General features: G+C 33.7%; 1 protein-coding gene across 1 annotated transcript; it reads left to right on the forward strand.

Moving 5' to 3' along the window:
• The first annotated feature begins 21,498 nt into the window (after window positions 1-21,498).
• LOC143534427 (uncharacterized) lies at window positions 21,499-22,776 on the forward strand. The gene has a single exon (XM_077028923.1). It carries the CDS (start codon window positions 21,499-21,501, stop codon window positions 22,774-22,776), a length of 1,278 nt encoding a protein of 425 aa, XP_076885038.1.
• The last annotated feature ends 554 nt before the right edge of the window (window positions 22,777-23,330 follow it).

The raw sequence follows: 23,330 nt of genomic DNA on the forward strand, positions 1-23,330 counted from the left end.
ACCAATCAAAACTACGTAGTTTTGATTCAAAACCCTCCATTTTTTTAAATACTTTCCATTTTACGATTATTCCATATCTTGCTAAGTCGTAACATCTACTTGAATCAAAACAATAACCATGCTATGCTTTAAATCTGCCAAAATGTCAACGCATTGATCTCAATGTTTGTTTATAGGGATTTCATCCCAAAATTCAATGCCTTAAGTTTATAATTGAGAAAATGTTTACAAGTTTTTTAAAATAGAATTTTGCTTGTAGATAAACTTATCATTTATTATTATTTAAGTATTCAATAAATTCCAAGCCACTTATGTATAATTTTAAATAGTCACTGAGATTAATATCGAACTTACAATTCAAAATAAGAAATTAAATTATATATCTAAGAAATGGCTAGTCACTATGTACGAGCAAGATCCAAAAGGATGAAATTTTAAGTTTTCTTTGGTAAAATTTGGGGATATGATGCAGCTTAATAAATTCAAATGTTTTTGATATTCAGGATTACTAAATTAAGTGTTTGTTATAAAAATGGAAAGGATTTAAAGGAAATTAGGGGTTTTGAATCAAAACTACGTAGTTTTGATTGGTTTTTCGTGCAAGATTACACGCCTAACAGCACCGTATTCACTTTCCCCATATTTCATATAAGGTTGGTTTTAGATTTGGATTTAAAATTTTCTCATATGCATTTGAACTCAGGAAAATGTGTATTTTCTTAATTTTCTCTAAACATTTTGTATAAATATTGCAAAATGGAGAATACATATTACATAAATCTTGGTGTTTAGCTTTAATTAATCCATTAAAGTTGAATATTATAATTACACTTCATATGTATAAGATTTACTATATGAACTATATGTCATTTATTTACTAAAGAGTTTTAGTAATAATAAGATCAATATTTAGTTTTCAATATTTTTCTTTCATAGCTTATACCAAAATGCTTCAAAACATATATTTATTACTTGATTTATACATTTTTTATATTTAATTTAATATGCCTTATAAGACAAATTACTTAATTAAAATCATTCAAATTCAAAATTTAAACCAAAAATCTATTTCAATCCCATCCCACTATTTTCGCTTTGCAAAAGTCATTTAGGATATTGAAATCTAGATTCATAAAATATCGTTTTCATTAGGTTTTTACATAATTTCAATTTTTATTAACTTATTAATTTTATTTTTATACAAATATAACGAATTTAGGTTATGTTAGTGTTTTCTGTTGGTTAATACATAATTAAAGTGTTTATTATGGCTTATATTTCAGATAATAAATATATACACAAAATAAAAAAAAATTACAGGTATAACATTTATTATTAAAATATGCTATAAAATTCATTAAGATTCACACCTTAATTATAGTGTAACTTAATAAAGATGTGTATTATTTTTGTTTTTATTTTTCTTATTATTTGTAACTTAATCATGTTCCTCGTTACATTTCAAGGATATTCCATTTTCATATTAACTGTAAAAAAAATAGTTAATTAGGTTAAAAGTCATATACCATGCTTTCATAAAATTCGAAATCTTTGCTTCTTCTTCTTTTTTCTCTATAAGTTGTTAATATATATATATATATATATATATATATATATATATATATATATCGATTAATTAAGTATTTCAACAACTTTCCACAATATTAACTAATAACACGGAATTTAAACATTCATTTTCCAATACTTTGAACTATTATAAGTAAGAATCACTGTCTTCACTTTATGCAACTTTAAATCTTCTAATATTCTCCTAAATCAGAATAATCATTTTTATTTGAACAATGACTTTAAGGTTAGTATGTCTTGGTCATTTTCCTATGAATTACATTCATGTGAAATGAAACAAATCATTTTGTTATATTTTAATTTTCAATGTTATATGTTGCTTGATTATACAACTTTTAATTGTAGAATATAAAATCAATTAAAAATTTGTCATACACAAAATATTAATGACAGCAAATTATCATGATAAATCAATTTTAGATTCTAAAAATTCTAGGGATGATTATATCATCAAAGTTCAGGTAATCTGGTTTTTAAGATAATTATGTTTTTTTGGATAAACATGAACAGATGATCTCAAATTAGATCATATTAATTGTTTAAAATGTATGATATTTTATGTGTATGAATATTTTTTTGTTAGTTTCTTGGATATATTTTTTATTATTTAGGGTTGGTATGTACTTGAATGAACTTTATTTGTCACATGGACAACTATACGTGGCTACATTAAGAGTTACAAACAAACCTATATGTTACCTTATCAAGAATTACAAAAACACATGGACTAAAGATTTTGATTTTTGATAAATCATGTATATCGACCAACCAATATAACAAATTAAGGTACAAGGAAGTTTTTTACTTATTTGTAGCATATTTGTGTAACCTTAGTTATGTAATTTTTACAATTTTAATGTAAATTGTAATTGTATTAACAATATATGATCATTTTGTTGATTAAATTTCACTTAATGGCTAGAGTTTAAAACTTTCATCAATTACCCGTGTAATACACGGGCCTCAAACTAGTAATAATAATATATAGGGGGCTTGATCCAAGTTGGCGGGCTGGACATTTTGGGCCCCCTTAGGGCCCAATTTTGGCCCATTACTCTCGCTTTGCGTGTACGAATGTGAAATACTGAGTCCAATTTTATTTCGGGTTTGGTTTTTGGTGAGAAAAATACATCGGATATGACAAACAACGCAAAAACGAGCGTTTTTGGGCCATTTTTGTGTAAATTTATAAAAACATATCGTTTGTTTGTAAAAATTGAAAATATTTTCATGGATCGCTTAAAACATTCCCAGTAAGTCTTTTTCGGCTCAACGAACGATACAATGCTTGTTTGGTAACTATCTTTCGCATTTAAGTTCGTAGCGGGTAGTTAAACGAGCATGTGTTCGTTTAACTGGTTTGCTATTATACTAAAGCTATAATATCAATATGTTGGCTTATATTAAATGCATATCACTTATAGATGGCCCCTCAAGATATCTGGGTCATAACCAGACCCGTTTGGTTAATCGTTTGTTCAATACGCATTAAGCGGTTAATCGCTTATTCGATAAACAATTACTAAGGCATACTCGATTTTGTCACGAATGTCGCAGCCACATCGTTACAGCCACAGACTAATTGAGGGATAAGTATTATATATATATATATATATATATATATATATATATATATATATATATATATATTTGGTGAATTTAGACATAGACATCTTGGAAGGCCATGAAGAAAAAGAAAAGGAAGTAGAAGTCAGACGAAAAAGGATTGTATTACAAGAGAAAAGGGATAAAACACAACTTCTATTTGGTTTGAAACTATTATTTTTTGTTATTAACCCAGTCTTTAAACTTCTTGAGCATGATTGTTGGTTAAAACCTTACTAGTTGTCTAAGCATTGAATGAATATTTGTTGAGTTTGGATTGCTTGTCGGTATTGGGCGATTGGTGTAAGGCCCCGTCACCGGTAGCCCTACTTTCGTGTTGGATTTACTCATAAACACAGTTCTAAATATCAGAGTTAATTAAAACATTTACGCGGAAAATAAAACTTTCATAAAACTTTACATAATTCATAACCTGTCTCAAAACATCATAAGTCTTCAGATGCCAGATTCTTGTTCAGTGCCATGTGTCTTCTCAAGCGAGCTGCCTCATCCTACTCACCTGCGTGCATACTAAAAGTCAGCTACGCTGAGTGAGTTCTAGATAATCACATAATCATACCATTCACATAACATTATATTCTTTCATTCATACTTTTATACTTTCATACTTTCATACTTTCTTACATTCATACTTTCTTACTTTCATACTTTCTTACTTTCTTTTGTATTAACTTACTTTCATATCTTATGTTATAAAGAGCATTACGCCCTACATTCCTCGAGTATTATTAGGGCTCGGTACCCTCTTTCCTCGAGTATTATTAGGGCTCGGTACCCTCTTTCCTCGAGTATTATTAGGGCTCGGTACCCTCTTTCCTCGAGTATTATTAGGGCTCGGTACCCTTCTTCCTCGAATATTAGTATGGTTCGGTTCCCTAGTTCTCGAATATTAGTAGGGTTCGATTCCCTCTTCATTACCATACAACCATACATCATACCTCGAGTATTATTAGGGCTCGGTACCCTTTTCGTAACCATACAACCATACATTATCATTTCTTTCTTCTATTATCTCTATCATGTTCATACACATAAACATACATAACATACTTACCTTATACATAGCGTTACAACCTGACAGTACGTGCAATATCCGAAGATCGTTCACGTACCATCAAGCAATCATTCATACATTTCACATTATCCACATAAGGCATACACTTATCTCTTAGGATAAGTGTATTAACAAACATATCGAGTATGCACACAGCCCCGAAAACGTAACACATAAATGGGGCTAGAAACTCACCTGAACACGGTTACGTTCACCGTTAATCGTAATCCCTTTCTTCAGTTGTGCACGGCTGACTGTATAACAAGTATACGTATCAATTAACTATCACTTCTCATAATGTATCTCTATCTTTATGTGACCCACAACGAACGGGGGTCCGGGGGCAGCGCCCCTGGCAGCGGGGTCTAGGGGCGGCAGCCCCTAGCAGGGTCCAAGGGGCAGAGCCCCTGGCTGGGGTCGAGCTGCCAGGTCAGCTTGGAAAAATTTTATTTCCAATAACTGTCTTAACACATTTTCCATTAGGTTTTTAATTTATTTTCTAAACGAACTTCACTTTAGGCGAAGTTAAACCTTAGGCGAACTTGGCTTCAGGCGAAGTTAAACCTTAGGCGAACTTGGCTTCAGGCGAAGTTAAACCTTAGGCGAACTTGGCTTCAGGCGAAGTTAAACCTTAGGCGAACTTGGCTTCAGGCGAAGTTAAACCTTAGGCGAACTTGGCTTCAGGCGAAGTTATCCTTAGGCGAACTTGGCCGTAGGCGAAGTTATCCTTAGGCGAAGTTACGCTTGAAGGCGAAGTTACGCTTGAAGGCGAAGTTCATCAGGCGAACTTAATCTTGCAGGCGAAGTTATCGCGCTGCAGATCTGTTTGCCCATAAATCCTTCGTTTCTTAGCCAAATAACTCGATTTTGGTACCCACGGAATCGTATGATCGGCGCCTACAAATCCCAACCATCAAATCGGCCTAAAATCGACGTTTTAGGGGTCCGATTTGGGCAGTTTGGGTTTCGGGTCCGGTTAACCCATCCAATCCTAACCATTTTCAGTAATATTAGCTTTGTTGGATTTGTTCTTACCTTACCAACTCAGATCTATCAACAAAATCTCGGGTCTCGGCTTCGAATCTTGATCGGTTAGAATGTGTGTGTTTTGAGTGTGTGAAGGAATAGAGGTAAATGAAGATATTTTTGGGATTTTGGGGGTATTTATATCCCTGAAATCCCATTCTTATTTAACCCATCTCAATTAATCCACGTCCAAGACCCGCCCCTTCCCCGACATTAATCAATTACGCGAAATCACTAAACATAACTTCCTTTATTCATCATTAAAATTTTAGGATGTTACAAGTCTTCCCCCCTTAAAGAGGTTTCATCCCCGAAACCTAACTATTACATAAACAAACTAGGGTAAAACTTGCGCATCTCATCCTCGGCTTCCCAAGTAGCATCTGATCCCTTGCGGTGTTTCCATATCACTTTTACCAAGGGTATAATCTTGTGACGAAGCTGCTTCTCCTTGCGATCAACGATCTCTATCGGTTGCTCGATGTAGTTCAATTGTTCATCAACCTCAATGTCCATTAATGGCACGTGAGACGTGTCATCAGCTAGACACTTCCTCAGATGAGAAACATGGAAGGTTGAATGAATTCCTTCTAACTCATCGGGTAAATCCAGTTTATAAGCTACTTCACCCACACGTTTCACAATCTTGAACGGTCCAATGTACCTCGGATTCAACTTTCCTCTTTTCCTAAAACGGATAATCCCCTTCCAAGGCGAGACTTTGAGCATCACATAGTCACCCACGTTAAACTCAATTGGTCGTCGCCGCTTATCTGCATAAGACTTTTGTCTGTCTTGAGCGGCTTTCATTCTTGCTTTGATCTGATCGAACTTTGAAGACGTTTCTTGAACCACTTCTATGCTTCCCATTTCCTTCTGACCAATCTCACCCCAACACACCGGGGTTCTACATCGTCTACCGTACAGCATCTCAAACGGTGGCATACCAATACTTGAATGGTAACTGTTGTTATAGGAGAACTCTGCCAGATGCAGATGATCATCCCAACTTCCACCAAAATCTAAAACACAAGCACGTAGCATATCCTCAAGGGTTTGGATCGTCCTTTCAGACTGTCCATCAGTTTGAGGATGATACGCCGTACCGATGTTCAACCTCGTCCCCGTAGCTTCATGGAATTTCTTCCAGAACCTCGAAGTAAACCGTGTATCTCTATCAGACACGATCGATAACGGTACTCCATGCCTGGTTACAACTTCCTTGATGAACAAGCTTGCTAACGTTTCTGACGAGATGGCCTCTCGTATGGGCAGAAAGTGAGCACTCTTGGTCAAACGGTCCACAATCACCCAGATGGTATCATGTTGCTTAGCTGTACGAGGTAGCTTAGTTATGAAATCCATGGTGATGTGTTCCCATTTCCACTCAGGTATCTCTAGCGGTTGCATCTTCCCATAAGGCTTTTGGTGTTCGGCTTTGACTTGTAAGCAAGTTAAGCACTTACCAACATAATCCACTACATCGTTCTTCATTCCTGGCCACCAGTAATCTCTTTTCAAGTCTTGGTACATCTTTGTAGCTCCAGGATGGATTGAGTACCTTGACTTATGAGCTTCATCTAAGATTCGACTTCTAAGATCACCATGGCGTGGGATCCACATACGGTCGAACCTAGTTTTAACTCCATGAGTGTTTTCCATCAACTCGTCTTGCTGGCCATAAATCCTTTCTTTCTTTACTAACCCTTCGTCTACTAACACTTCTGACTGCACTTTGATGATTTCTTCAAAAAGACTTGAGTTCATGATCAACTTGTATGACTTCACTGTTGCAAGGACTTCCTCATTCTTACGACTTAGCGCATCAGCGACCACGTTAGCTTTACCGGGGTAATACTTAATCTCACAGTCGTAATCCTTTATCAATTCTAACCATCTTCTCTGCCTCATGTTCAGTTCTTTCTGCTCGAAGAAGTACTTTAAACTCTTATGATCTGTATAGATAGTGCACTTAGTACCGTACAGATAATGCCTCCATATCTTAAGAGCATGCACTACAGCTGCTAACTCCAAATCGTGCGTCGGATAAGTACTTTCATGGACCTTCAACTGTCTAGACGCGTAAGCTGTCACCTTCCCTCGTTGCATCAACACGCAACCTAATCCTTGATGCGAAGCATCAGCACAAACAACGAAATCCTCGTCTCCATCGGGTAGAGTAAGGATTGGAGCTTGCGTGAGTCTCTTCTTCAATTCTTCAAAGGCTTCTTCCTGAAACTTTCCCCAACTGAATACTATCGACTTTCGGGTCATACCGGTCAGCGGTGCGGCTATCTTGGAGAAACCTTCGATGAATCTCCTATAGTAGCCAGCTAACCCTAGGAAGCTTCGTATATCAGTCGGATTCTGCGGAGTCTTCCAATTCGTTATCTTGGCTTTAGGCGAAGTTAACCCTCGGGCGAACTTAGCTCTAGGCGAAGTTAACCTTAGGCGAACTTGGCTTCAAGCGAAGTTAAACCTTAGGCGAACTTGGCTTCAGGCGAAGTTAAACCTTAGGCGAACTTGGCTTCAGGCGAAGTTATCCTTAGGCGAACTTGGCCGTAGGCGAAGTTATCCTTAGGCGAAGTTACGCTTGAAGGCGAAGTTACGCTTGAAGGCGAAGTTCATCAGGCGAACTTAATCTTGCAGGCGAAGTTATCGCGCTGCAGATCTGTTTGCCCATAAATCCTTCGTTTCTTAGCCAAATAACTCGATTTTGGTACCCACGGAATCGTATGATCGGCGCCTACAAATCCCAACCATCAAATCGGCCTAAAATCGACGTTTTAGGGGTCCGATTTGGGCAGTTTGGGTTTCGGGTCCGGTTAACCCATCCAATCCTAACCATTTTCAGTAATATTAGCTTTGTTGGATTTGTTCTTACCTTACCAACTCAGATCTATCAACAAAATCTCGGGTCTCGGCTTCGAATCTTGATCGGTTAGAATGTGTGTGTTTTGAGTGTGTGAAGGAATAGAGGTAAATGAAGATATTTTTGGGATTTTGGGGGTATTTATATCCCTGAAATCCCATTCTTATTTAACCCATCTCAATTAATCCACGTCCAAGACCCGCCCCTTCCCCGACATTAATCAATTACGCGAAATCACTAAACATAACTTCCTTTATTCATCATTAAAATTTTAGGATGTTACAATTGGTGTTGGACTAATATTATTGTAATAAACTTTTTGATGTTCGAAAATATGAAAATGCATACTTATTATTAATTTACTTTTATTCAATAGCTCTATATGTGTCTTTGTGAATGTCTTTCATGTCTAGACGCATATTAGGTTACCTACTGTGTGTTCGTAACTAGTTTATGGTTTATAGTCGGTATAATTCATAGGAACTATTGGTTGAGGGTTTAGAGATTTTAAGTTTTCTACCTATCTTGAGACTGAGAGGTTATAGATAGTTGGGGTTTTCTTGGTCATTAGGTGGTTTGGGTATAGATTGCACGAGAGTGGATTTTTCCCTTATTGTCTTTTGATTTTTGCTTTTCTAAGTCTTTTTTAGCATCCTTACGTCCCTTACACTACCGAATGTATTGTGATTTGTGATGCTGAGAGGTGATCTGGTCATTAGAGTACTTTAATATTGTTGGAGAGACTGAGAGGTAATCCAACCAACCAGTTTGTGTCATACGTCCCTTAGGCAATTCTTTTCAGTCACACCCAGAGAATAATCAGGGATCCATTAGGATGTCTAGGGTTCCGTATCTTTTGATCCCGGTTTCATCACAGTTTCCATAGCCGATAAGCGTCCAAGATTTACAAATAGGATTTCAAGTCTAGGTAACGTCTTTCTTGTTATTGTTTTCGTCTAAGTCCTAGAGCTTTAATTTATTTTCCTAGTTTACTTTAGTTAAATTAATTATAAGTTTTAAAATAAAATAAATAAAAATTTAAAAATAATTAGTGTAAGTGCCAGTTTCAGTTTAAGTAATTTTTAGTTCATAGTTTATAAATAAAAAAACACAAAAACCAATTAAATATATTTATTTTAAGTTTTTAGTCAGAGTCTAGTTTAGGTGTCGCTAGTGTCCTTTGGGTTCGATATCCAGGACTTCATTAGACTTTACTACAGTCGATAGGTACACTTGTCTGTCTAGAGGTCTAGCATTAGGAGAGTCCAGGTTTATAAATTTAAAACTAGAGTTTCTAGGTTATGTTAGGTTTTTATAGACCGCTTTTTGCACATCAAAGGCAGGGGCATATCATGTCTAATTCTCATTCAGCGTGTTTTAAAATATGAATGGTTGAGACTTGAGAGGCTCATTCAGCCATTCAGAGGTGGTTTATTAGTAAACCAAATACCCTGAATCTGACCGAATCAGACATGACCTCTTAATGGTTCCATTCGGACTTTAAACAAACAACCCCTTAAGACATTTTACGTGACAATATTTTATAGTAAAATATATATTGTAAACTAAAATTTAGGTGTTTTGTAAACTGTTCTAAGTTAAGCAAGCTGGACGGTTTAGTCGATTTGAAATTTAAGCAGGATGGTATATGATTTGGTTTTGAAGAGCTGTATTTTTACGATGGTTCGGTTCAGTTTTGAATTGTGACACTCCGCTAAACAGATCATTTTCCGTACAATGCTTAATAATGATTACTTAACGTTAATTCCCGCATGATTAAATTTTGTTAAGTTTAATCACGAAGATTCGAGCATAGGCCGCATATGCACGATGTATTGCGTACAAGTAATTTATTTTTATTTAAATTACTCGAAATTTCGGATTTTGTCCGACGAATATGAACGTTGGTGATAATTTTAAATGGCTCGAACATATATATATATATAAGATTAGATTCATTTCAGAAGTGATTCTTATAGCGAGAAGTGTGAGAAGTGATCTCAACCATTAGATTATTAATCAATGGTTGAAAATGTATTGCATTTATTGTAGTTAATGAAATTTGAGAAAAAATAAAATAAATAAATAAAAGGATAGTATAGGTAGATAAAAATAATTTATCATTTAATTTTTGTTAATCTATCCCTAAATAAAAGTCTAAAGCATTAATATCCAGACTTTATGATTTGTAAGTTGCAATGTATTTATACCACTAGATCTCCTTTAGTTAGTATGGATTTATTTTTGTTTCTTTTTTCACTAGTTCCATTTACGATGAAATAATTGATGCATTTCGAATACCAGTTTAACAAATAATATAACCAAGTAACAAATTACCACTTACACATACACAATTCAAAATACTACTTACACAGTACAAATTAAACTCTTTTTTTATATTAAACTACATATAATAAATAGCGGCTCATGCTAATAACTTATAATTATAAATTTTTCACATACAGTAATGTCTAGCTTAATGAAATAAATAAAATAGTAAAAATTATATATGACACTATGACCATTGGTTAAGCATAAATAAATGATACAGTTAAATATCATTTACACAGTATAAAATAAACTCTTTTTTATATATATTAAATTACATATAATAAATAGCGGATCATGCTAATAATAGATAATTCTAAAATTTTCACATACATTAATGTCTAGCTTGATGAAAGAAATAAAATAGTAAAAATTATATATGACACTATGACCAATAATTAAACATAAAAAATGAAACCGCTAAATGCATTAATGTCTAGTTTAAAAAGGGCTACATTACAAAAGACATATGCACCCTTTTTAATTATCATAAACATGTGTTTGTATTTACGAATTTGCCATTTCTTTTGTCGACCATTGATTAAACAAATCAATGGTTCAGATTCTCTTCTCGCACTTCTGGCTATAATATCACTTCTCGCAAGATCTATCCCCTATATATATATATATAGGGGTGGGTTCTAGTGAAAACTTCTCTTAAAGAGAAAACTTAAAAACTCCTAAAAACTTCTAAAAAACTATTTTTAACTTTTTTAAAATTTTTTTTAAGTTTCTTTTTTTTTTCCATTATTCTTATATGTTGTTATTTGTTCAAAAAAAAAACTTGACGGTAACCTCGTCGGTATAGTGCACATGTGTAATAGTGTGCATTACATATATGCAAAAGCGTTTGTATTGCATAGAATACAACACTATTGCATATATTTGATACACACTATTGTATATATGCAATATAAGACTAATACACACATCGAATACACATTAGTACGTATGTGTAATACAACATTAACACACATGTGCACCACATCGACTTTTATTTTATTATTATTTTTTTTTCATATAATACAACACTACTACACATATATAATACACAAATATTGAATATATGCAATAAAACACTATTAAACTCAAAAATACATAGTAATACACATGTGTAATACAACGATATCGCACAGTAATACGTATGTGCATTACAGCTGGTTTTATTTTATTTTATTTATTTATTTATTATTTTTTTTATATTTTTCGAGTGAAATATAAGAATAATGGCTAAAACAGAATTTTGAAAATATTTTTTTATTTTTAATTAAAAATAATTCTTTAGGAGTTTTTATGTTTTCTCTCTAAAGGTGAGTTTTCTCTTGATCCTCTCCCTATATATATATATATATATATATATATATATATATATATATAACGAACTAGTTTTAGAGCCCGTGTCACAAACGGGATAATTCAATTATAAAATTATAAGTAAAACAAATAATTACATAGCGTATATGAAAAAAATGTATTACATCTATGATTATATCTATACAATGTGTACATAAATTGATTTTATTTATATCACAAAATGATTTTTTTTAAAAGAACTTAATAAAAAAATGTTCATGCAAAATCTTACCTGAGAATGCTTCTTTCTATTGAAAAATTCATTCTTGGTGTCATATATGTATAATTGAAAGAATTTTGGTTATGAACCAATTTTGAAAATAAGACTTCTCATACGATTGTAGTTCTAACCACTCAGCCTAAATACAAAAGAGGCGCTACCTTTATTGATATATTTATCAATTTACTACCCATCAAAGGAAAGTAGGATATTAAATTGTAGCAATAGATGTTCTTCAAGAACTATGTTTTTCTTAGCTATACCATAAAAAGATTTTGATAAGTTTCAGAAGGCTTCTTGACAACATAAAAAATAGCATGTTAACCAATTCAATTTTGTGAATATTTTGTTTCATTTGAGCATAGTTTTGCATGACATGCTTCCCATACAACGTTTTGATCACCATTTAAAGAAAAATTAATTTTGACATAAATATTTCAAATTTGATAAAAGTTAGAAGTATTGATAGACATGGGGGTGGCATGTCGAAAGTGTTCGCAATCTTTTCTTAAATTTTAATAGTTGAGGGAAAAATAGTCAATTTGCCAAATCCTAAACCTTTTGATTATTTTAAAAAATGCCCTTCAAAATAAACTTGAAACCCGAATCATGTTTAAAATTCTGACTTTCATATTTTTGACATTTTAAAGTCAACACTTTGAGCTCGTAAACAAATTTAACGATAAATCTATTTTGCATTCTTAAACTTTTAAAAATACTCAAAATTTTCATTTTTGACCCATAACAAATTTTGACATAAATGTAGTTAACTTGTGCCAAACAATCCTATTTACCAACTTTTGACCCATAAAATCAAATTTAATTTCCACAAAAAACCCGAAACAATTTTTATTTGAGAAACATGATTCGTTATTGATTTTTGGAATTCACCAAGTATTTTGAAATATATAGTAAAATAATATAATAATATTTATATTTATAAAAATATATAGATATTATATAAATATAGTATAAAAGGAAATTGAATAATTATTGATTTATTACATATATTAGGTTATATTAGTTTTGGAGAGAAAAATTTGTGAGAATTAACCAAAACATAACAAGGGTCCCAATTTATTTTACTTTATTAGAATAGGTAGATTAGGAGGTTTGAATCCCATGAAACGAAGCTATATTTTATAAACATATTTATAGAACATCAATAACGTATTACGAGCATTTAATAGTTATTTTAGAATCTTAGGTCACGTTATACCACCGATATATAAACGTATGAACGTTTAACATACCTGTGGTTTGCTACTTCTATCTATTTGTATACAAATTTAAAACATTTAATACTTTGAGTACATATTAATTCCAATTGTATCCATTTGTATACAAGTTCCAAATGGAGTTAACCAAACCGTTAAAACCTCCCCCATATGAGGGATATTTTCGTCTATTCCAATAAAACCGTTTATGCTTTAAACCGTTCATTTTTAAAAGAACATAAACAAAGATGAATATGTTCATTTTTTTAAACGAACAAGAACATGTTTAATTTTAAAATGAACGTACATGACACAAAAAAATTTCGATTAAGTGTTCATTTTCACTAAAAGTTAAATACACACCTACGAACATGCTCGTTTTCGTTCGGTTCGTTTACATGCCTACATATAATGTTATAATTAGGCTAACTCAAAGAAAATAGCAGTAATTGACTTTCTATAATAGTTTGACAATAGTCAAACTGTGTTTACAAGATTTAAATGGAACATAATTTATTTGTATAAAAAGGAGGCGATTCTGATATAATTTAAACACAATTTGAAAACACATAAATGTGGTATAATTAAGGTGCACATGTTCATGATCAACATTTGACCTTTTAGTTAAACTATTGAATTTTGATCTAATTACCCATTCAAGCATCTATCAAAATGTTAAGTTCAGTTTTTTGACTTCAACATAAATGTGACAAATATATTGCATCAGATTGCGATATATATTGTAGCAGATCATATATTGTAGGAATATATTGTCAGATTTTCATGCATAATGTTAGTTTTTTTTATTCACTAACAGTATACCATTAGGTACCTACAATCACAATGGACTTTCACTAAAAGTAGCATAAAGACATTATCATTTTCGTACAATGTATCCTCTTTCCCAAATATCATTAAAAATCAAAATTAGGTCATAAGGTTTAAATGTTGTTGTTTGGGAACAGTATTAAAAAAACTAAACAATGTATTTTTGTAATTGGCTTAAATTTTTGAATTGGTTTGATATGAAATTTGGATTATTTTTTATTTGAATAGACGAAAATACTGCTCATGTGGGGGAGGTTTTAACGGTATTGGTTAACTTCGTTTGGAACTTGTATACAAATGGATACAATTAGAATTAATATGTATTCAAAGTGTTAAAGGTTTCAAATTTGTATACAAATAGATAGAAGCAGCAAACCACATGTATACAAATAGAATTTTTTTCTACCAAATAAATAAACCTTAAACAACAAAAACCCTTCTTTTGTGTGTCTCGAACTCTAACAGCCCAAAAAAAAAGAAGAGTAATTTGTCCCATAATTAGTTTTCAACAAATCACACAAACAACAATGGTAATATTACAAATGCATATTATTAATAATTAGCTTGAAATTAACATTAAATGTCAATTAACAAATTTAATCCTCATTTGAATTACAAACCATAACTCACGAACCATTATTCCTTGAAAAATAAATGCATGCATGCCCCTTGCATTTGTATCAAACACTAAAATAGGAGTACATATGATTGGGTCACAAGCAATTTGTCAATATTTTCAACAAACAAATCTTTCACCAATCACCATCACCTACCCGTACTTCTTTCCCCATCACCTTTGAAGATTTGGTCCAACCCAACTCTCCACCTAAAATATGAACATTATCACTCCATCACTCCCTGTTTATGATTTCTGTTTTTCATCTATTTCATACTCAACTTTCACGATCTTATTTATGATATTATAAGAAGTCAACCATAGTTAACTCTATCTATATATAATAAGACTTATGAAACAAAGCCACATCTACTTACACACAAAACCGAAACACTCAGTTGTCTCTCCTTTTCACACATTGAACCCAACGCCCATTTCCACCGCCAACTCTCTTCTTGGCTCTACAACACAAATACATATTATTATGAAGATATTTCAAAGATAACATGGGTTAGGAAGCTCTAAAGGAAGTGGCAAGCGTAGGAGGTTTTCTTTTCTTAAGAAAGTGTACAAGCTCAAGGGGTGAAAATCAAACTTAAAATTTTCTATTTTCTTTCTAATATCTAATCCTAGTGCTAAGTGAGCTAAACTCCTCTATGCATATCTTTATATTGCTATATGTATTTTGTTTATGCTAGTTATACACACCCAATTAATAATCTACCCATTTAACATGTCAAAGAAACCTATAATCATGAACATAAACCTATTATGCTTAGAAAACACTTAGAGGTTAAGGGTTAAATGATATGGGTTAAGAGCAAGCTTAAATGTAGTTTATTTTTTTTATACTAAAATTTGGTTAAAGTGATTAAATGCATGGTGTCATACTTTTAAATGATCACTGAATGTATTTATACAAGAATGTTGTTTATATACTTGCTAGAAAAATAAGTTTTTCTTTAGAGTGTGTTTACAAAGTCCTAAAAATAGTAAATATATTGATGTTGTTAAAAAATGGATTTTGGTATAAAATATGCACACAAGTTAGTGTATTTGAAAGATGGAAAATAAACCTATAAAACTATATAGTTTTGATTTTATGAAAATAATGAGCTAAACACGAGCTTAAAAGTCTAAAAGCTTGATTTGTGAAAAACATATAAAGATTGATGGTTTTGAGTGAAATGTAAACATATAGAGGTTATATATCATTTTAGTATAAAAGTATAGCTCTATGGAGTTATGAGTGGAAAATGTATATATTTTCCTTCAAAGCAAACATTGGTTTTAAGTAGATGTATTTAAGCCATAAATGTGATTTATAACTATAAATAAACAAAAGTGGTCTTTTATAAATTTTTATGGTGAGAATACGATCATTCGGTTTATAAAACTTAATTATGGTTTTTGACTAGTTTTATGCTATAAAGTTTACAAATAATAATATTATTTTTAATAATGGCATTTTGTAGTCGAAACAATAATTTTTACATAAATATATAAATGTTTGGCATAAAAGTAAATATTTTTAGGAGTTAAACGATCAAAACTATAAATAAAGTCGGTTTTAAAATTTTCGAATGGAAATATAAATATATTACGTTTCACAAAAATATTGGTTGTAAATTAAGGAAAATTGTCTAGACATAAATATATAATTTTAATATATATTACTAGTCCCAAACTAATATGTTATATCCAAATTAAACCGACACTAATAAGAAATTATATTCTTAATAATTATATAAGTATATATAAATATATATTCAAAAATAATATAAAATCTTATCACCAATGGGTCGCCCAAAAGTAAACGAAACGTTCGGTTGGTGAAAGCAACCGACACAAACTTAGCAAACGAAACGTTCGGCTGGTGAAAGCAACCGACACCAACTTAGCAAACGAAACGTTCGGCTGGTGAAAGCAACCAACACAAACTTAACAAACGAAACGTTCGGCTGGTGAAAGCAACCGACACAAATATAATAACGACACGGCTAGTTGGGTGAAAGCGAATAGCATAAACAGACTTGCGAGTCAATAACGAACTAACTGACCTTACACATTTAGAACGTGTGAAGGCAGCAGAACCGGGTTAATCTGAAATTACTAGCGAACCGATCACTGAACTCACGAGGTGAGTTTCACGACCCCTTTTGACTGTTTTATTGTTTTTAACTAGGGGGAGAAACATACGCAACTACTTTTATATGCGATAGTTAGAAACAAAACAATCGATCCTTATACGAACTTGAGTTGAACTATGTAGTGCTATAAGTCTCTTGCTTGCATAATATACCCATTAGCTAACGAAGTTAGCCACAGGAATATACGAATAGTACTATTGGCCTTGGCATTCCCCCTATTTTAGGTTAGTCGCGCTAACCTCCGATACTGCATTGAACCAGGGTGTGTGTGTATGTAACATCCGCATTTTTGAAAAGTAATATATAGCAGAAGTTCTTATTATTAACTGTGTGTCATTAGTGTAATTGTGTGTGTGCTTATATTTGGATAAGGATTGGGTTTGGTATGGGAAGTGGGTGGTGGGGCCCATAGCCTCCTATATAAGGCCATCCCCCTTCCTTTCACCATTTCTTCCACCACACACATACACTAGAATACACACACTTTCTCTCTAACACCCAAATCCAATCCCAGACTAAAAGAAGGACGATCCTTGTGTGTGAACGTCATCAAACACCAAGAATCACATCCAGACCCTCGAGTTGTTTCAGATCTGAACCGAACCCAAGAACAAAAGGTGAGTTGGTTTAAAAAGGTTAAGTTTTGAGGTTGGATTTGACATGCAACCTGTTATACTAGTACATCGGGGTTAGGAAGTTGGAAAAATATAAACTTGGTAACCCGTAGCTCAACGGGAAAGGTATAAGATAAAAAGGTGATGTTTGGACTATGAGAAACATGGGTATACAAAGTTGGTACAGCCCGAAACCCATAAAAAGGGTTCAGACATGTTCTAAGGAAGGGTCTCGGGGTAAGATGGCTCTAAAATGACGAAATAAGGTAATAGGGTCTTATTTGCATGAAAAAGGGCTTCGCATCGCATGCCATGCGAAATCCAAGAATTTCGCATCGCACGCCATGCGAAGCGAAGTAACCATGCGAAGGGAAATGGCCCATGCGAAGCGAAATGACCCATGCGAAGCGAAATGGCCATGTGAAGCGAAATTCCATGTGAATTTATCTCATGCGAAATGTTTTAAGTTGTTGCAAAGCGTGACCCGATTCATTTTCTGATGCGTTTTCGATAAAGGGCTTATTGGACCCTGCTAGGGGTTGCCGCCCCTAGACCCCGCTACCAGGGGCGCTGCCCCCGGACCCCCGTTAGTTGAGGGTTTCATTCACCTAGATGTAAGAAGTAGTTAAGATAGATAATTGATACTCGTGCCTTGTTACACAGTTAGCCGTGCACAGCTAAGGAAGGGCATTACACTTAACTCAGAGAGAAACAAGACCCAGATGAGTTTCTAGCCCTATTTGTATGTTATGTTTTCGGGCTGTGTGTATACTCTAAGGTGATTAGTTAATACACTTACCTTAAGTGGTAAGTGTATGCCATATGTATGTTTATAAATAATACTTAATCGGTATAGAAAGAGTTGAATGTAAGTCTGAAGAGGTATACGAGAATAGATGTGACTAATATATGTATAATATGTATGATGTGTATGGTTGAATGGTTAAAGGGTTGCATACCCTAATAACATATGCGAAGAGTAAAGGGTTGCAGACCCTAATAATATATGCGAAAAATAAAGGGTTGTAGACCCTAAAAATATCTGCGAAGAATAAAGGGTTGCAGACCCTAAAAAAATCTGTGAAGAATAAAGGGTTACAGACCCTAATAATATCTACGAAGGTTATAGGGCGAAAGGCTCTTTAAAACGTAGAACGGTTATGTATGTGTAAAAATAATGAAGGTAAGTAAAAGCATGTAGGTATGGAAGTATGAATGTAAGAACGAATGTAATATATGTCTTCGGATATATATACACACCTGTGTAAGAATGTGAATGAAATGTGTGTTACCTGCTTATTTAGAACTCACTCAGCGTAGCTGACTTTTAGTATGCACGCAAGTAAATAGATTGAAGGAGCTAGCTTGAGGATGGCACGTGGCAGGGACTGGAAGACTGGCATCTCGAGATACAAGTGTTACGAATTAATATGATATGTATTAAGACAAGTTAACTCTTGCAAGACAAGATTTGATGTTTTGTGATGTAATGCATGAAGTTTTAAGTATTCCGTGAAAAGTTTTAATTAACTCTGATTTTAGAACTATTTGAGTAAATCCAACGCCAAAGTAGGGTTCCGGGAATGGGGCCTTACAGTATATTCCATCTGTGAGACTTGAACAGGGAAAAAAGGATATAAGTCGTGGTTTAGTTATAGGCTCATGGGTCGTATATTAATTCGCAGAATTAGCGCACTCTACGAAGGATTACCGTATTTGTTTCAATAATTATTGTATACTTATTTGTGAACTGATTCAAAGTTTTATAAACAACGCGATTTTATTTCGAGTCTTAAAACTTGTGGACTCACCAACCTATGTGTTGACCTTTTAAAATCTATGTTTTTTTTCAGGGAATTAACAAGCTTGTAAGGAAATCATAGAATCGGGAACTCGATGCATAATTAGGATACCTATTTTGGAGGGATTTCAGATGTATAACCCAATTGATATATGGGTCATATACGAGAAATCTCTTATTATATATATTTATCTTGTTAAAAACATCTCGTGGTTTGTAAAACTCTTTTGAAAACTAATGGTATCCTAATACTACTATGTTTGTAATAATCATATGCTTACGATATTCATGACGTCACATGCCCGCGTTTTCGCCTTGGCGGGGTATGACATGAATTTAGAACCGACCGAATATACCGAACCAACCGTTTAATATCCATTAACACTATTTTATTATTTTTGTTAATACGCATCTACGTATGTGAATTGTAATTACGATTTACGAACCATAAAACTTAAGGCTGACAATTCGTATCTTAACAGGTTCAAAACGATGCGCTAAACACAAGTAACAAACATGAATACAACTCGTTTAACCACTTTATATGTTACGACTATAAGACAGTTTTAAGTTTCATGTACCAATAAGGGTAAATAATGAAGTCTAACATACTAATTTTAATTATTTAAGAAAATAAAAAAAAATCACATACCACATTTTTTGATTAACATGTATTATCATGTCTTAAACAAGTACCCAATTATCAGCAATAAAACCGTAGTTAATGGTTGGACCCATAACCCAACAAAAATCACACTATGGTAATCTCTAACCTTGTTCATCTTAATAATAATCTTACATCTTATCTTATCGTATCTTATAATACTAATAAAAGAAAATGTTGATGCTTAGGTGTCAAGCCTACAACAACAATAACAACAATCATACCCAGCATGTCCTACAAATAACTAACGTTATCCGTAGGGTCTGGTGAGAGTGGGATGTAGACAGACCTTACCTCCATCCCTAAGAATAGAGAGGTTGCTTCTAGTGAGACCCCCAACTCAAAAGTAAGTAGATAATAAAATAAAATAAAATACTAATAATAAAATAAAAAATAAAAGAAAAAAGTAGTAAATAAATACTATACTAGGAACAATAAATTAGTGGTAACATTTAAGCAGCATCTATAATAGATAGACTAAATAATAATAATAATAATAATAATAATACCATAAATATAGAATGAAAATACTAATATTGAAAATAATATAATACAAAGTTAAAACAAGAAATAACCTCTCTTTCTACGGGTCCTTAAATTTAATTCTACGTCTCCAGGAGGTCCTATCCTGAACCATGTCCTCAGAGAGGTGCAAATCTAGCAAATAATACATAATCCTCTCATCCGAAGTCAATTTGGGTCTACCTCTACCCCTTCTCCCCTCTACAAGGATAGTTTCCACTGATATAACGGGATCCCTTTGTTGTCTTCTTTTTACATGTCCAAACCATCTCAATCTGCCCTCTCTTATTTTATCTGATATACTAGCTACCCCTACTCTATCCCGAAACTCCTCGTTTCTTATTCGGTCTAACCTTGTGTGCCCACACATCCACCTTAGCATCCGTATCTCTGCTACCTCAAACTTACGCGCATGTGTCTTTTTAATGGCCCAACAATCTGTTCCATATAGCATCCCCTCGTTTCTTATTCGGTCTAACCTTGTGTGCCCACACAAGCCTACATTTCTCATAATTTCTAATCTCTCATCTCATTCATTCTAGCTATCCATGGGTCATGGGTCAAAATTATTTTGTCAAGTGGGTTATAACAAGTGTGGATTTTATAATATAGTGTCATTTTCATACCTAATGTTTGAGCAACTACGCAATTTTAGCACATTTTTTAAATTTCTTGCAAATCCACACATGACGTTTCCAAAACCAAGCTATTTTAGTAATTTTTGTTAACCCGTTTGTTTTTCCTTTAAGTCTACATTAAATTAGTTCATAATTATTTTGACAATCACAAATTGAAATAAAATAACAGACCTTATTTATTTATGTCGTTTGATAAATCCCGTGTAATACACGGGTTGAAAAGCTAGTAATAATAATAAATCATCAAATATAAATAGAAAACTCTCATCCCTTCCCTTCGCATCATCAAACTTTCTTCTCTCTCTACATTCTACAACAACCAAACCAGATTTTTAAAACCTTTCCCGCCAATCGCCATTGAAGCACCACCACCATGTTGAAGATGAAACCCGCCTCCACCGAATTCAACAAGAAACATTCTCTCTTCGCCTTCATCTCTCTCGCTTTCCTCCTCTTACTCTCTTTCAACGGCGCCTCCATCTTCTCCCTCAACATCCCCTCACTCCGCTCGCCATCCCGACACTTAATCTCTCAAAAACAACATAACCCATCTCCAATTTCACCACCTACTCACTCGCCGGAGTTTCTCGCCGGCGCCGGAGATTTCCTATCCGTACCATACAACTCGCCGCATTTACGTAAATCTCTCGCTTTCGATATCGAATCCGAAAACTTTTCGGAAAACAGAAACAAGAAGCTTCTGAAACTACTCGCCGGATTAGGCTCTTCCCGCCGGAGAGAAGACTTTCCGGCGAGGGTAAACAGTTTCTTTTACAACAAGAACTCAACGTCTAATTGCAAGATTCGATTCTTTATGATCTGGGTATCGTCTGGAAACTCGTTTAATCAACGGTCAATTCATTCGATTGAATCCGTATTCAAGTCAAACCCTAACTCGTGTCTGTTAATTCTTTCAAACTCTCTTGATTCGATCAAAGGAAGACAGATTCTAGCACCCTTTATCGAAAAAGGGCTTCGGGTCACATCGATTTCGCCTGATTTCAATTACTTGTTCAAGAACACGATGGCGGAATCGTGGTTTTCGAAGCTAATCAGAGGTCAAATTCACACGGGTACCATTCCGTTTGGTCAGAACTTATCGAACCTGCTTCGACTTTGTTTGCTGTATAAGTACGGCGGCGTGTACATCGACGCTGATGTTATCGTGTTGAGAAGCTTCGCGAAGGTGAGGAACTCGATCGGGGCGCAGACGATGGACCCGAATTCGAAGAACTGGAGCAGGTTGAATAATGCAGTCATGGTGTTCGACAAAATGCATCCTCTGCTTTACAAGTTTATTGAAGAGTTTTCATTGACTTTCAATGGGAATAAATGGGGGCATAATGGTCCTTACATGGTTTCCCGGGTGGTTTCGCGGTTACAAGGGCGGCCCGGGTACAAATTTACTGTTTTGCTCCCGAGTGCGTTTTATCCAGTGAGTTGGATTAATGTTCGGGTTTTGTTTCGTGGTGGGAAAAACGAGAGCGATTCGAGATGGTTAATGGGGGTGTATGGGCAGATTAAGAATCAGAGTTATACGCTTCAACTTTGGAATAAGCAAAGTCGGGGGTATCGTATCGAAGAAGGGAGCGTTGTTAGTAAGATTTTGTTGGATAGTTGTGTGTTTTGTAATGCATCTAGGACCAACCATACGAGCTAAGACTAGTTCATTAGACTTGTTGTTTTTGGTAAGCTGTTGATTGTTTGTTGTGCATATAGTCGTTGATCGATAAGCCGAGTTGATTTGACATTTGCATTTGGTGTAAAAGATCAAGAATTTGGTGTAAATGAGAAGTAGATTGATCGATTGTTGAATGATACTATATGTGCACTTGATTGAGTTTGGATTGTTTTTTTGTTCAAGCTTTAGGTCCTTGTCCAATCCTAGTTAAAAATGTAAAGACGAGACTGATAAGTTAATAAATTTCAAAATTGAGGTAAAAGTGAAAATATTCAATTATGTGGCCAATGTATACTTTCATCACACTTAGTGTTGTAATTTACACAAACTTAATAACCACTAGACACGTGACCAAGGTTGGGTTTGCAACGCATAGAGTGAAACTTATTTTGCATTACTAGTTTGTATCGTGAGTTTAATAGGTGATAAAAAAGGATAAAATTCGTTTTGAAGTTCTTTAACGGGAGTTGTTGACGAATTGGCATAGTTTAGTAATTTGTGTTGACATCATTAGGGAAGAAGAGCTAACTGAC

The sequence above is a fragment of the Bidens hawaiensis genome, unplaced genomic scaffold, assembly GCF_021521415.1.
Source record: "Bidens hawaiensis isolate Kalapana, Puna unplaced genomic scaffold, B.hawaiensis_p1.1 tig00010164_1, whole genome shotgun sequence".
Taxonomy (NCBI): Eukaryota; Viridiplantae; Streptophyta; class Magnoliopsida; order Asterales; family Asteraceae; genus Bidens; species Bidens hawaiensis.